Source organism: Panthera tigris, chromosome A1, assembly GCF_018350195.1.
Source record: "Panthera tigris isolate Pti1 chromosome A1, P.tigris_Pti1_mat1.1, whole genome shotgun sequence".
Classification (NCBI taxonomy): Eukaryota; Metazoa; Chordata; class Mammalia; order Carnivora; family Felidae; genus Panthera; species Panthera tigris.
This window is the reverse complement of record NC_056660.1, coordinates 120,980,927-120,997,698: the sequence shown is the minus strand read 5'-3', so window position 1 is coordinate 120,997,698 and position 16,772 is coordinate 120,980,927. Positions and strand designations below refer to the sequence as shown.

General features: G+C 39.0%; 1 protein-coding gene and 1 long non-coding RNA gene across 2 annotated transcripts in view; one reads left to right on the top strand and one right to left on the bottom strand.

Moving 5' to 3' along the window:
* The window catches only part of LARS1 (leucyl-tRNA synthetase 1), a 76,692-nt gene that overhangs the window by 38,593 nt on the left and 21,327 nt on the right, over positions 1 to 16,772 (top strand). The window contains exons 17-23 of the mRNA XM_007079964.3: positions 54 to 119; positions 218 to 300; positions 913 to 1,051; positions 2,366 to 2,578; positions 5,406 to 5,463; positions 7,439 to 7,502; positions 15,130 to 15,313. Of these exons, the coding sequence (XP_007080026.1) occupies positions 54 to 119; positions 218 to 300; positions 913 to 1,051; positions 2,366 to 2,578; positions 5,406 to 5,463; positions 7,439 to 7,502; positions 15,130 to 15,313 (807 nt within the window). The remainder of the gene's footprint in view (positions 1 to 53; positions 120 to 217; positions 301 to 912; positions 1,052 to 2,365; positions 2,579 to 5,405; positions 5,464 to 7,438; positions 7,503 to 15,129; positions 15,314 to 16,772) is intronic.
* Positions 28 to 11,892, bottom strand: LOC122238640. Its single transcript, XR_006217665.1, has 3 exons — positions 11,848 to 11,892; positions 5,398 to 5,536; positions 28 to 111 (listed from the first exon to the last, which is right to left on the bottom strand). It is a non-coding gene; the product is annotated as an uncharacterized LOC122238640 (long non-coding RNA).

The window sequence follows — 16,772 nt, the reverse complement described above, 5'->3', positions numbered from 1 at the left end:
TACTTATCCTTTTGAATTTTATGTTTTTTTTTAATCAATTTGTCCACTACCAGGTACTTGGATTATGGAGAAGAGAACTGGAAACAACAGACATCCCAGTGCTTGAAGAACCTGGAAACGTAAGAAGGGAAAAAAGTGATGAGGGAAGGGAAAGGAGATCAGAAACATGGAAGACAGTGAGGATGAAGAGAGACACTGTACCTTTTACTCTCTCCAGATTCTGTGAGGAGACCAGGAGGAATTTTGAAGCTACCCTAGGTTGGCTACAAGAGCATGCTTGCTCGAGAACTTATGGTTTAGGTAAGCATGTTCAAATTCTTCTGTTTGAATGACTTGGCCAGTTACCTGGCACATTAACCCTTTTACTTTTTCTCTGTCTCTCCTAGTATTTTTCTGAATTGAGAGGTTTTGGTTTGAGGGTGAGGGAAACTGGGGTGTGGTGCCCTACCGTCTATCTACCTGCTGGTAGAGTATGACCTCTCAAACCCACATAGCTTTATGGATTTTTTTTAATAGAAACTTTGTAGTGCTTCAACCATTTTGCCTTTTTAAAAAATGTTTATTTATTTATTTTCAAGCAGGGAGGAGGCGGGCAGAGAGGGAGGGAGGGAGAGAATCCCAAGCAGGCTCTGCACGGTCAGCGTGGAGCCGGATGCGAGGTTCTATCTCACGACCTGTGAGATCACGACCGGAGCCGAGATCAAGAGTCGGACACTCAACTGACTGAGCCACCCCAGTGCCCCCATTTGGCTTTATATTTACTAGTTCATTTTGTTAATTATTTAAGCAAATTTAAGACCTTCTTAAATAAGTAGCTTTGTAAATGCTATAGACCTTGAAGATATGGATTCTCCAGTTGAAGTATCTCTTTTAAGTTCCTCATGAGTTAATTTTCTTCTTTTTATCTTGCAGGTACTCGTCTGCCATGGGATGAGCAGTGGCTGATTGAATCGCTGTCTGATTCCACTATTTACATGGCATTTTACACAGTGGCACACCTGCTGCAGGGGGGTAACTTGCGAGGACAGGCAGAGTCTCCGCTGGGCATCAGGTTGGTGAATGGATGCGGCAAAGAAATGTAGTTTATTAGCAGGAGGTGTGATCTTTTGATTTATACATTGAAAGTTCCTTTTTTAAAATTATTTTATTATTTTATTTATTTTTTAAAACTTTTTATAATGTTTATTTTTTTTTTAATTATTATTTTTTTTTAATGTTTATTTATTTTTGAGACAGAGAGAGACAGAGCATGAACGGGGGAGAGGCAGAGAGAGAGGGAGACACAGAATCGGAAGCAGGCTCCAGGCTCTGAGCCATCAGCCCAGAGCCCGACGAGGGGCTCGAACTCACGAACCGTGAGATTGTGACCTGAGCTGAAGTCGGACGCTCAACTGACTGAGCCACCCAGGCGCCCCTATAATGTTTATTTTTGAGAGAGAGAGAGAGAGAGAGAGACAGAGCTTGAGACTGGGAGGGGCAGAGAGGGAGACACAGAATCTGAAGCAGGCTGCAGGGTCTGAGCTGTCAGCACAGAGCCCAACGCAGGGCTCGAACCCACAAACCATGAGATAATGACCTGAGCCAAAGTCGGACACTTAACTGACTGAGTCACCCAGGCATCCCTTTATTTTTTAATATTTATTTATTTATTTATTTAATTTTGAGACAGAGAGTATGTGAATGGGACAGGGGCAGAGAGAGAGAGAGAGAGAGAGAGAGAGAGAGAGAGAGAGAGGAAGAGAGAAAATATTCTAAGCAGGCTCTGCATTGTCAGCATAGGGCCTAATGTGGGGCTTGAACTCATGAACCGTGAGATTATGACCTGAGCTGAAGTCACATGCTTAACTGACTGAGTTATTTTTTTGTTTTTTAAGTTTATTTATTTTGAGAGAGACAGAGACACTGCAAGCGGGTAAAAGGTAGAGAGGGAGACAGAGAATCCCAAGCAGACTCTGTGCTGTCATCATGGAGCCTGACTTGGGGCACCATCTCACGAACTGTGAGATCATGACCTGAGCTGAAACCAAGAGTCGGATGCTCAACTGACTGAGCCACCCAGGAGCCACAAAAGTTCCTTTTTTTTTTTTTTTTTTTTAATATTTAGTTTTCATAAGAATTCATTTAGCAGAATTTTGCTAATGATGTTGTTGCTTTTTGCTGTTGAACTGAGAAAAAGTAATCGTCCCTCTATTATTGTTACTGTTCTTTATTCTTAGGGGAATCTATTGTCATTTGTTATGGTAACTACATTAAGACAGAAATATCTACTTCATGGTTAGATGAAAATACTGATTCTTTCATGGAAAAATATATATTTTTGATGGTGGTTTTTTTGTTTGTTTTTTTGTTTTTATTTTAATTACAGACCACAACAGATGACCAAGGAGGTTTGGGATTATGTTTTCTTCAAGGAGGCTCCATTTCCTAAGACTCAGATCCCAAAGGAAAAGTTAGATCAATTAAAGCAGGAATTTGAGTTCTGGTATCCTGTGGATCTCCGAGTCTCTGGCAAGGATCTTGTTCCAAATCATCTTTCATATTACCTTTATAATCATGTGGCTATGTGGCCAGAACAAAGGTGAGTGCTAAAAAGGATGCAGACTAAACTTATGCCTTGTGGCTTCAAGTATTTAAGAAGTTATCGTGCAAGGTATAGATTTGCCAGTTACTTTCTTTTTCTTCTATTAAATGCATACTGAAGCATAAAGCACACCTTCTCCTATCTAGTACATTCAGAAATCCTCCTACTTACTTTAGGCTCACAAAGTGCATCCCTTAGGCTCACGAAACATGTCACATTTCAGGTACCCGGACAGCCTTTGAGTACTTCACTTGACCTGTTTTGTGACTCATTTGACCTCATAGGTGGAGGAATAGAGGTGATTTAAGACAGAGCTTAGAACTTTAGAATTGGAAGGAAACATCCCTTTAGAGCTGAGATCCCTAAGGTTATAGTATTGTTTGGTAGCGGTATTCTGACTAGAGTCTGAATCTAAGAGGCATTTTTTAAAAAGTTTATTTGTTTGTTTTGAGAGAGACAACAAGCGTGCGTATGTGAGTAGGGGAGGGCAGAGAGAGCAAATGAGAGAGAGAGAGAGAGAGAGAGAGAGAGGAGAGAGAGAGAGAGAGAGAGAGAGAGAGAGAGAGAGAGAGAGAGAAGCTCAAGCAGGCTCTGTGCTGTCAGTGCAGAGCCCAGTGCAGGGCTCGATCTCACAAAAGGTGAGATCCTAACTTGAGCCAAAATCAAAAGTCGGATGTTTAACTGGCTTAGCCACCCACGTGCCCCTAAGAGGCATTTTTAATATCCTGTGCTCAAAAATAATCCTTCTATCATCTTTCTCTTGACCCAGACATGTCTCTCTGCCTCTCCTTCCAGTCTCAATGGCTGAAGAAACAACCCCTCCCTCTGTTCAGATTTTATTTCCTATAACCAAAACTATCTCATGTGATTTCATGTATTTAGGATGAGATTGCATTTTCTTTTCTCAAGAATAAAAGGGAAATTGGAAGTAGAAGAATAAAATAAATCTGATGTGGCTCTTGTTATCTAATTATTTTGTTTAAAATGTAGTTTTGGAGAAATTAGGTATCTCAGGAGTATTTGTTGGTAATATAGCGGAGTCTTAATCCCTTTGCATCAAGTTTTTGACATGTATTAGGTTTTAAAGATTACAGGTAAGTAATATCAGGTGCTTATAAGTAATAACATAGGTAACACCAGGCACTCTTCTAATCACTTCTAGTAACTCACTTAATTTTCACTACAACTTTTTTTTTTTTAATTTTTTTAACGTTTATTTATTTTTGAGACAGAGAGAGACAGAGCATGAATAGGGGAGGGGCAGAGAGAGAGAGGGAGACACAGAATCCGAAGCAGGCTCCAGGCTCTGAGCCATCAGCCCAGAGCCTGACGCGGGGCTCGAACTCATGGACCGTGAGATCGTGACCTGAGTCGAAGTCGGACGCTTAACTGACTGAGCCACCCAGGCACCCCTTCACTACAACTTTTTGAGGAAGGTCTGCAATATCCTCGTTTTCCAGGCAAGGAACAAGACCGAGGTATAGAGAGCTCAAATAATTCACCCAGGGTTACTCAGCAATGGCAGAACGAGGATGCAAACCCTAGCATTTTGGCTCCAGAACTCTTGCTCTCAACCACTATCCCCATATCATCTCAGTGTTAGAATGAGTGAATGATACGTACATAGTTCAAACATCCAAGCGAGGCGCCTGGGTGGCTCATTTGGTTAAGCGTCTGACTTTGGCTCAGGTCATGTCTCAGAGTTCGTGAATTTAAGACCCACATTGGGCTCTCTGCTGTCAACACAGAGCCCGCTTTGGATCCGCTGTCCCCCCCTCTCTCTCTGCCCCTCCCCTGCTCCATTCTGTAAAAACTAATATGAACATTGAAAAACAAAACCCAGCGGTTCCTAAAAGTAAAAAGCGAACTTTTACCCTTGTCCCCTCATCACTCTACTTCCCATAGGCCATCCTGGCTGCTGCTTTCTTGTGATTTCTTCTGGATAAAATATTTATAGGTAAACCAGTATCAGATGTCTCTCCTTACTTATTTTTTAATTTATACCAAGATGCCATGGTACAGTTTTTTTCCCTCCTAGTAGTATATTTCTAAGATCTTCTTATTTATTTATTTATTTATTTATTTATTTATTTATTTATTTAACGTTTACTTATTTCTGAGATAGAGAGAGAGACAGAGCATGAACGGGGGAGAGGCAGAGAGAGAGGGAGACACAGAATCGGAAGCAGACTCCGATTCTGAGCCATCAGCCCAGAGCCCGACGAGGGGCTCGAACTCACGGACCATGAGATTGTGACCTGAGCTGAAGTTGGACGCTTAACCGACTGAGCCACCCAGGCGTCCCTCTGAGATCTTTTTATAGCCACACTTCTAGCCCTGCCTGTATTTTTTTTTTTTATTATTATTTTTTTAACGTTTATTCATTTTTGAGACAGAGAGAGACAGAGCATTAACGGGACAGGGGCAGAGAGAGAGGGAGACACAGAATCAGAAGCAGGCTCCAGGCTCTGAGCCATCAGCCCAGAGCCCGACGCGGGGCTCGAACTCACGGACCGCGAGATCGTGACCTGGGCTGAAGTCGGACGTCTAACTGATTGAGCCACCCAGGCGCCCCTGTATTTTTAAAATAGTTACTACATAGTATTTCAGTGTATGCCTGCATCATAGTTTATGTAACCAGTCCTTCACTTAACGCACACTTTACTTGTTTTTATTTTTTTCGTTATGAACAGCACTCAATAAATATCCTTGTACATTTGTCTTTGCAAATTTTTACAGATCTTTTAGCATTTACCTCAACTTTTTAAGCTTAAACTAGAATGTTTATGTTGTATTTTCTGTCTTTGAACATTTACCTGTAAAGTGACAAATGGCCTGCAGCTGTGAGAGCAAATGGACATCTCCTCCTCAACTCTGAGAAAGTAAGTAAGGCTTTTGGCCTCTCGAAAGTTTAAAATTCTGCAGAAAACTTTTCAGATACAGGAAGTTGTATTTCTTAAAGAAATAAAGAGTATAAAAATCAGAGAGTTAGTCTTCCATTTAAAATATATAGGACTTCCAGCATAAATTAGGGAGTAGAGTGAATAGTATTAACTGAGGGGAGGGAGTGGGAAAATATGTTATGTTTTGTTATGTTACATTACGATATGTTAGAGAGAAGGAGAGAGAACGTGAGCAGGGAAGAGAGGCAGAGGGAGGGAGAGAGAGAGAGAATCTTAAACCCTTAAGCAGGCTCCACGCTCAGCATGGTACCTGATGCGGGGCTGCATCCCATGACCCAACTGAGATCATGACCTGAGCCAAAATCAAGAGTTGGGTACTCAACCGACTGAGCCACTCAGGTGCCCCAAAACTTACTTATTTTAACATTTGTGGTTAGAATGACAGAAGGTAACACAAATTGTGACTAGAGGAGAGAGAGATAGATAAGAAACATAAAGATCCTAGCATTATGACCCTAGAATATCTTTCTCATTAAGTTGAGAAGATCATTTGGTGGGATTTGTTTTATACTATGACCAGCCACTGAATTATAATAATAGAATTTTGGAATTGCTACGATTCTTAACAGTCATGTAATGTTTCTTCCCAGGCAATGTAATATTTCTGTTTATACTAGTACTGCTTCCAGTATTGTTAAAACTCTTAGTATATATGATTTTTAATAGGCTACGTAAGACTTTATGTCTCATTAATCAATATCTTCAACAGGAGGTTATGCAAACCTCATAACCAAGCCCTTGTTTGCTCTTGTGATGCTTTTGTGCACATTAGAAAGGGGTACCCCTCCTCAACCAAACCTGAAATTAAGTTACTATGTTATTTCTTAATAATGACAATTGTAGCAAGTTGGATTTGTTACAGTTAGTGAATTTTGCTGCTCCTGTTGGAATATTAATGGTAAAACAGTATTCTTTGCTATAAATATCTGTCATAATGAGAATAGACATACATTTAAACAAATAATAGATGGTCTGAATTGCAAAATGAAACATCATTTAACCAGTGTTCTAATATTGAAAGGGAATAAAAAAGTTCATTTAAAATAATCTCTATATTAGGCCGAAAAACAGCTCTTTGATTAGAAACATGGGCTATTGGATGCGCCTGGCTGGCTTAGTTGGTAAAGCATGTGACCCTTAATCTCAGGGTTATGAATTCAATCCTCATATTGGATGTGGAGCCTACTAAAAAAAAAAAAAAAGCATGGGCTATTTATAGAGTTTGTTAGATCAACAAGGACTTTTGATTCTTAAATTCATTTTTACTTTGTAAGTCAAAGTGACACTATGTATGTCATATATTTATATGTATGTTTATATGTGTATATATGTATATGGATGTAAATTGTGGTATATCATGACATTCTCTTTGGTCTCAACATTGTTGTACTCTACACTGTACTGAATTTCTTAGAACTAGATACTTTATTGCCATGTAGCATAAAACTGGATAATCACCTCTGTTTGGTATCAGAAAGTTATGATAAAGATATAACATTCTTAAATAGTAAAGATTGATAGGCTGTGCACAGTGCCTCCTTTGATGTGGTGCCCTCAGGTAGAGCACAGCTTGAACAAACAATTATTGTGACGCCGTTGACAGGAAGTTCCCTAAAAGCCTAACTCTGACCTCATACACTAGTCCTTTCATTTCTGAAGGAGTCTAATTGCTGTAAAGCTCTTCTTTATAACCAGCTGAAATGAAGTCACTTAGTAACCGGACTTTAGTTTCTATGTCTGGAAAATTAGTGCAAGGTATCTTTTCCATTCCCTCTTTGTAATATTTTTTGTCTGTGTTTATCTGATTGTGGCTAACCCATGTATTTTGATTTGGCTGATTTGGTTTATTTTACTTATATGCTTAATAATGCCTGGTCATTGACTTTTATTTCAGATGTCAAAATCCACAGGCAACTTCCTCACTTTGACCCAAGCTATCGACAAATTTTCAGCGGATGGTGAGTATGCTTTTTTATTATTGCTATTATATAGGGTCTGATTCTCTTCAGATTATAGAAAACAAGTTAAAATTGTTTCAGTTTTACTGCCTTTTTTTTTTTTTTTTGCTTTTACAGTAGTTTAAAATACTTGTGTTTTCTTTGTGTACAAGCAATGTAATATTTAAAATGTAAGAATTGCTGACATGATCTTTTTAGGAACAGATTTGAACTAAGACTATTAGAGTCTTTTTTAAAAAAGAAACTCACTGTAATTGCTACCCGGCTTGCTTCTAATTTCTTACTACTTGAAAGATGAAAGAATCGGTTTGTAGAGATGTTGACTGTGAAGCTTTTCCAAAGTATTTGCTTCGTACTTGATATAAATATGGGTCACTTAAACCTGGGAGCATTCATTTTTTAGAACAGTCTTTTCTCCTTGGCCTCAGTACTGTTCCATTTGATCATTACTTTGTCAAGGGAAGACATGCACTGTGTAACCTGAAGGAACCATTCATTACTTTGGTCATCATGGCACTTGTTTCTTCTCATCATGGCTAGCACAGTTTGAGGCCATACTGATGGGAATGGAAAGAACTAACCTAACTAACTTGGAGAAACATTGCTTTGACTGGACACTGTAAACCAAAAAGAACTGCACATCAGTACTGTAATTGGTAAGACTATTTCTTGCGTGAGGTATAGGTTAGCAGTGAGTGCTGGGATTGAACAAATATATCTATTGTAGATGAGAGCTCACTGTCAAAGAAGATGGAAATAATAAAGGGGGAATGCTAGAAGGCACCCTGTGGTGTTGGATTGGAATTGGCAATATCTAATGGTTTTAATTTTATATATAGATAGATTAATGCAAAAATTAACTTTGGTGTGTGCAGTGGGTTAGTGCATGTGCACACATTTCCCCAGCTGTGTGTGCCAAGAGGGCTTATGAGCAGTGACACCCCAGTGGCAGAGGCACACCTGGCATTCAGATCTTGGTTTCTAACTACAGTTTTCTGATAAGTGGAACTGGGGTGCCTAGGAGAAGTGACCGATTTGCAGGCTGGAGTAGGGAAAATAACAAGATGAGCATGGAACACATTGTTCCAGAAAATAAGGGAATGTTTCAATAAGGATGGGGACATTTGAAGGGCACACAGGTACTGAAGACAGAAGGTGGCAGCAGAGTAGGAGGATTCTCACTTGCCTTGTCCCATGAATACAGCTAAATAACTGTCAGATCATCTTAAATAGCCCAGAAATCTCTATGAAGACTGGCAGAACACACTCTACAACTAAAGATAGAGAAGGGGCCATATTGAAGAAGGTAGGAAGTGTGGAGACATGGTTTGGGAAAGAAACAGATCATGACCGCTGTTGGGGAGAGGGAGCTGCAGTCATGGAAAAGAACAAGACACAAACTAGCACACAGGGGAGCACATGGGGAAAACAAATCCCTATAGCAAAGGGCTTGGAAAGCGAGAGAGCCTCAATTTTTGAGTACTTGTATCCAGTGGGGCTTAATTAAAGTTTGGAGTTTTAAAGGTCACAGTGCTTGGCTCTGGAATAGCCTGGAGGACATTGGGGCTGTGTTTGGAGAGAAGGCAAGCAAACATCATGCAGACATATGGCAGGGAAACAGTGATCTGAAGAGCACCCGGGACACACAGTGGAGAAGTTAGTTGCTCATCTCATAGCATGTTCCGGAGTGGCAGCATTCACAGAGGGACCCCTCCAGGAACAAAGGAATTGGCAGGTGCCATTCCCTTCCTCATCCTTCAGCATAAACACAGGGCCGCCAGTAGGAACTAGTGCAGTGCTGATACTTGCCACCTAACTTGCTTACATCAAGCCCCACCACTCTGCATTTTGGTGGAACCACACCTCCTGGTTATGCTTGCCTCAGTCCCAGTGCAGCAGGCCCCCTTCCCCAGAAGACTGGCTCGAACCCCTGCCCACACCATGTCTCTCGAACTGAGAATTTTATGAGGCCTTAGTGCTGGCAGCACCAGGTTTCATTTCACAAGCAGACCAGAGCACACCTAGTTTAAGTGCACCACATTCAGGGACCAAACACTGCTCATAACAGGCAAAGAGAGCATCTGTAGATGACTGGACTGAAAGATAAAGCAGCCAGGAAAAACAGCAGAGCACACGCAGCATACATTGGAGATATTCCTGGGAGCAGCAGGTCCTGGGGAAATGGGGATACTACACAGTAGGATACTATAGGCTTTTCTTCATAAAGCCTTTACCTTCAAGAACAGGAGACATTAGCTGACGTTCCTAATGCACAGAAACAGGCACAGAGACTTGGACAAAATGAGAAGACATAATTTGTCCCAAATGAAAGAATAAGACAAGGCCATGGCTGGAGATCTAAGCGAAACAGATATAAATAACATGCCTGATTAAGAATTTAAAGCACCGATCATAAGGATACTCACTGGATTTGAGAAAAGAGTAGAGAACATCATTGGGACCATCAACACAGAGATAAGGAATAACAGCAGAGATAATGGGCTCAGTAAACAAAGTGCAAAATACACTCGAAATGAACAGAAGGCTGGAAGAAGCAGAGGAATGAATTAATTACTAGATGACAGAGTAATAGAAAGTAATCAAACTGAACAAAAGAGAGAAAAAAGAATTCTGCAAAGTGAGAGTAGACTTAAGGAACTCAGTGACTCCATCAAACATAGTAACAATCGTATTATAGAGTCCCAGAAGAAGAAGAGAGAAAAGCAGGCAGAGAATGTATTTGAAGACATAATAGCTGAAAACTTACCTAATCTGGAGAAGGAAACAGATAGCCAGATCTAGGAAACACAGAGAACCTCCAACAAAATTAACAAAAGCAGACCCATTCCAAGACATATTGTAGTTAAAATGGCAAAATATAGTGATAAGGAAAAAATATTAAAAGCATCAAGACAAGGGGTGCCTGGGTGGGTCATTTGGTTAAGCGTCCCACTCTTGATTTTGACTCATGTCCTGATCTCATGGTTTGTGGGTTCGAGCCCTGCATTGGGCTCTGTGCTGATATGCAGAGCCTGCTTGGGATTCTCTTTCTGCTTTCTCTGCCTTTCCCCTGCTCATGTTCTCTCTCTCTCTCTCTCTCTCTCTCTCTCTCTCTCTCAAAAATAAATAAATAAACATTAAAAAACAGCAAGACAAAAGAAGATGGTTACATACAAAGGAAACCCCATAAGTTGATCAACAGATTTTTTAGCAGAAACTTTCCAAGCTAGAAAGGAGTGACATGATATATTCAAAGTGCTAAATGGGAAAAACCTGCAGCCAAGAATACTTTGTCCATCAAGGCTATCATTCAGAATGGAAGAATAGATAAAGACCTTTCCAGACAAAAACTAAAGGAGTTCATGACTAGTAAACCAGCCCTGTAAGAAATATTAGAGGACTCTGAGTGGAAAGGAAAGACCAAAAATGACAGTATGGGGGTAGCAAACACAAAAGCAATAAAAAATGAATATATCTGTAAAAAAAACAGTCAAGGAATTAACAAAATAAAAGGATGTAAAACATCATATACCTAAAACATGGGGAGGGATGGAAGTGAAGAATGGGTTTAAACTTAAATGACCATCAACTTAATACAATACAGACCATGATATGCATAAGATGTTATGTATAAATCTAATGGTAACCACAAATAGAATACTAATAAATATACAAAGAATGAAGAGAAAGAAATCAAAATATATCACTAAAGGAAACCAACAAACCATGAAAGAGAGTAAGACAAGAAACGATCAGAGAAAATTTTCAGAAACAACACAAAACAAGTAATAAAATGACAAGAAATACATATCTATCAATAATTACTTTGAATGTAAATGGACTACACACTCCAATCAAAAGATGCCGCATGACATAATGAATAAAAACAGCAAGAGCCATTTATATGCTGCCTACAAGAAACTCATTTTTTTTAAGATTCTATTTTTAAATAATCTCTACACTGAAGGTGGGGCCCCAAATCACAAACCTGATATCAAGAGCTGCACGCTCCACTGACTGAGCCAGCCAGGCACCCCCTACAAGAGACTCATTTTAGACTTAAGGCACCTGCAGATTGAAAGTAAGGGGATAGAGAAACATGTCTTGCAAATGGATGTCAGAAGAAAGCCAGAGTAGCAGTACTTATATTGGACAAAATAGACTGTAAAACAAAGACTATAACAAGAGGTAAAGAAGGACACTGTGCAATAATAAAGGGGACAGTCCAACGGGAAGATATAACCATTATATCTGCACCCAAATACATAAAACAGTTAATGGCAAACATAAAGGAACTGATCGATAATAATACAATAATAGTAGCGGACTTTAACACCCCACTTACATTAATGAACAGGTCATCTAAACAGAAAATCAACCAGGAAACAATGGCTTTGAATGACACACTGGACCAGATGGATTTAACAGATATATTTAGAACATTCCTTTGTAAAACAGCACAATACACATTCTTTTCAAGTGCACATGGAACATTCTCTAGAATGGATCACATATTACGCCACAAAACAAGCCTTAACAAATTTAAAAATATCCAAGTCGTAACACGCATCTTTTCTGATCACAACATTATGAAATTAGAAGTTAACCACAAGAAAAAATCTGGAAAGACCTCAAATACATGGTGATTAAATACCATGCTATTAAACTTGGAATGGGCCCTGGGGTGCCTGCGTGGCTCAGTCAGTTAAGTGTCCCACTCTCCATTTTGGCTCCGGTCATGATCTCACAGTTCTTGGGTTTGAGCACCACATTGGGCTCTGCACTGACAGTTTGGAGCCTGCTTGAGATTCTCTCTCTGCCCCTCCCCACACCTCTTTCTCAAAATAAATAAACCTAAAAAACAAAAAAAACAAAAAAACCCCAAAACATTGAATAGACCAACCAGGAAATAAAAGGAGAAATAAAAAAGTACATGGAAACAAATGAAAATGGAAATAGAATGGTCCAAAACCTTTGGGACACAGTGAAAGCAGTTCTGAGAGAAGTTTATAACAATCCAGTTCTACCTCAAGAAGCAAAAAAAAATCTCAAACAATCTAACATTACACCTAAAGGAGCTAAACAAAGAGCAAGAAGCAAAACCTAAAACCAGCAGAGGTTAGGAAGTAATAAAGATCAGAGTAGAAATAAATGATATAGAAACTAAAACAAAAACAAAAACCCCAGTGAAACAGATCAATGAAACTAGGAGCTGGTTCTTGGAAAAAAATCAATAAAATTGATAAACTTCTAAGTAGACTCATCAAGAAAAAAAAGAGAAAGGACCCAAATAAATAAAATCATAAATGAGAGAGGAGAAATAAACACCACAGAAATACAAACAATTAGAATATTATGCAAAACTATATGCCAACAAATTAGGCAACCTAGAAGAAATGGATAAATTTCTAGAAACATATAACCTCCAAAAGCTGAAACAGGAAGAAATAGAATATTTGAACAGACTGATTACCAGCAAAGAAATTGAATCAGTAATCAAAAAACTCCCAAAAAATGAAAGTCCAGAACCAGATGTCTTCAGGGGCGAATTTTACCAAACATTTATTTATTCAAAGATTTTATTTTATTAAAAAAAAATGTTTATTCGTTTTGAGGGGGAGCGCAAGCAGGGGAGGGGCAGGGAAAGCAGAGGAGCAGCAGAGAGAGGGAGGGAGAGAGGGAAAATCCCAAGCAGGCTCTGTGCTGTGAGCACGGAGCCTGATGTAGGGCCCAGTCTCAGAAACGTGAGATCATGACCTGAGCTGAAATCATGAGTTAGATGGACGCTTAACCAACTGAGCCACCCAGGTACCCCACCAAGATATTTTTTAATCACAAAAGGAAAAACGATTAAGTCTATAGTGGAGAAAAGTCGGCAGACACTACGTCAGTGATGAAAGCTTGCAACACCAGTAAAAAGTCGTATCAGTATCTTGCACCTCCATGATAGTGATGCACTGAGAAGACACATAACATTGCTTCTGCCAGAGGTGTATAAGCTCAGTCTAATCATGAGAAAACATCAGACAAACCAAGTTGAGAGAAATTCTATTAAGTAACTGATGAGTACTCATCAAAAATGTTAGGGTCATGAAAGACAAAGACTAAGAAACTGTCACAGATATGAGGAGACCAAGTAGGTAAAATGATTAAATGCAATGTGTTTTTCCAGATTGGATCCTGCAGCAGAAATAGAATATTAGAAGAAAAACTGGTGAAATTTGAATAAGATCTGTAGTTTCGTTAATACTATCGTACTAATGTTAACTTCCTGGGTTTGAAACTGTGGTTAGGTAGGTTGTTAATGTTAGGGGAGCCTGTTAAATGTCTAATGTTTATGTCTATTCTCTTGCACCTTTTCTTTAAGTGTAAAATTATTTGAAATAAAAAGTTAAAAGTTTAGAGCTTCTTTTGTATTATAATGTATATTTAATGCTTACATAACTTAATGTGACATGTTCTCATCTCCCTTGTAGGCATAGATGGTAGAAAGCAATACCTACTCTTCTGAACTTGTACTTTTTCTCTTAATTGTTCATATTTGAGATCATTCCATATAGATACATATTGAGTTTCCTCACTCTTTTGCAGCATTATAGTATTCCATTGTACAAGGATATCCTGTAACTTAATTAGGCTGTTATTAATGTTTTTTTTTTTTTTTCAATATTTTAGAATAAAGATTCTGGTTGGAAAGCAAAATTTTGTTAGAAAGCTTAGAAGAATCGCTTTTAGAAATAAGAAATGAAATATATTTTTGTACATGGAAGGCACCAGTGTATGTACTCATGCATTAAAATATAGTGTTTTGCTCCCTCTAAATGAGGCTTAGATGCTGATAGGAATCCCTACTGCCAGTTTATCATTTTTTTCCCCTGCTTCATTAAAGACCACTTCATCTCATTAACTCAGCATGCCTGAGAAAAAACAGCTATTGATGCTAAGTGTATGCAAATAAATACATGTGATTCAAATATTTGAACAACATTGTGGATCCTACTTTTGGTGGTTTTTATTTTTGTTTTAGATCCATGGCAATCCTTTATTATTTTTTAAATTTTTTATATTTTTTTAATTTTATAAAGTTTATTTATAAAGAGAGAGAGAGAGAGAGGGCACAATCAGGGAAGGGGCAGAGAGAGGAGAGAGAATCCCAAGTAGGCTCTGCACTGTGAGCCAAGAGCCCGATATGGGGCTTGATCTCACAAACTATGAGATCATGACCTGAGCTGAAATCAACACTTGGAAGCTTAACCGACTGAGCCACCCAGGCGTCCCCATGCAGTCCTTTAAAGCATCTGCTATTTCTTAATTTATATGTAGGTTTGCAGTATACCGAATTGGATACATTGTTGATATTTAGTAACCATATTTTGTTTTTAAATTATTTTTTAAAAGTCTATTTATTTACTTTGAGAGAGAGACACACACAGAGCGTGAGCATGGGAGGGGCAGAGAGAGAGAATCCCAAGCCCCGCTTGAGGCTCAGTCTCAGGAACAGCAAGATCACGACTGGAGCCAAAGTCAAGAGTCAGACGCTTAAGTGACTGAGTCACCCAGGTCCTCACCAACCACATTTTAAAATCATCAGTGATCTTCCTTCTTTTTCTTTTTCCTCCTCCTGCAGGAATGCGTTTGGCTCTGGCTGATGCTGGTGATACTGTTGAAGATGCTAACTTTGTGGAAGCCATGGCAGATGCAGGTATTCTCCGTCTGTACACCTGGGTAGAGTGGGTAAAAGAAATGGTTGCCAACTGGGACAGCCTCCGAAGTGGGCCTGCCAGCACCTTCAATGATAGAGTTTTCGCCAGGTAATTTGTGGACTCTGGCCACTTTGTACTTCAGAGTTGCTTAGTCCTTGTGCATTTTTAAGTTTTCTTTTTTTTTTCCTCTCCTAAAATAAATTAGATGTTAATAATAGCTACTATTCACTGAAAGCTTACTTGTTCTAGGTACTCTGCTAAGCTCTTCACATCCATTATCTGATTTTACCCTCACAGCAACCTTATGTGATAAAGATATTACTAGCTCTATTTTAAAGAAATCGAAGCTTAGAAAAATTAAGTATTTTATTAAGTGCCTCAAAACTAATAGTTTCAGATGGAGGATATGAATTTGCTTCTTTCTCCAGAGCTCATTCTCATTACCATTTTACCATGCTGTCTTGGCATTAGAGTAGGACAGAATGGTTAAATGAAAAGTAGATTAAAACGGTAAGAGAATGTCGTTTTTTTTTTTTCTTTGTAAAAGCATTTATCATCATCTTTGCATCAGGAGCCATCTTAAGAACTGGTGTTACAAAGTTGAATAGGACTTGACCCTTCACTGTAGTCTAGCAGGAGAAGAAAACACATATCCAACACATTACAAGTGCGATAATATAGATAGAGGGAATTCAGAGGAGATGGCTTGTGAGTTCTGGGTTTCTTGAAAACTATATGGATTTTTACAGAGAGGAGAAAGCCATGGAGAGCGTGGTATTTATGTGAAGCACCATATATGGGGGGAGAGTAGAAGATCAAACAAGTTGGGGCCAGATTAGGCTAAATTAAGAAGGGCCATAGGTATGGGAATGCAAGCTGGTGCATCCACTCTGGAAAACAGTATGGAGGTTCCTCAAAAAACTAAGAAATAGAATTACCCTACGACCCAGCAATTATACTACTAGGCATTTATCCAAGGGATACAGGTGTGCTGTTTTGAAGGGACACATGCACCCCCCTGTTTATAGCAGCACTATCGACAATAGCCAAAGTATGGAAAGAGTCCAAATGTCCATCAATGGATGAATGGATAAAGAAGATGTGGTATATCTATACAATGGAGTATGACTCGGCAATCAAAAAGAATGAAATCTTGCCATTTGCAACTACGTGGATGGAACTGGAGGGTATTATGCTAAGTGAAATTAGTCAGAGAAAGACAAAAGTCATGACTTCACTCATATGAGGACTTTAAGAGACAAAACAGATGAACATAAGGGAAGGGAAACAAAAATAATATAAAAACAGGGAGGGGGACAAAACAGAAGAGACTCATAAATATGGAGAACAAACTGAGGGTTATGGGAGGGGTTGTGGGAGGGGGGATGGGCTAAAGGGGTAAGGTGCACTAAGGAATCTACTCCTGAAATCACTGTTGCACTATATGCTAACTAATTTGGGTGTAAATTAAAAAAAAATAAAACAAGTTAATAAAAAAAAAAATAATTACACAAAAGTCAAAAAAAAAAAAAAAAGGAGGGCCATAGGTAGCATGAGAAAAATTTTA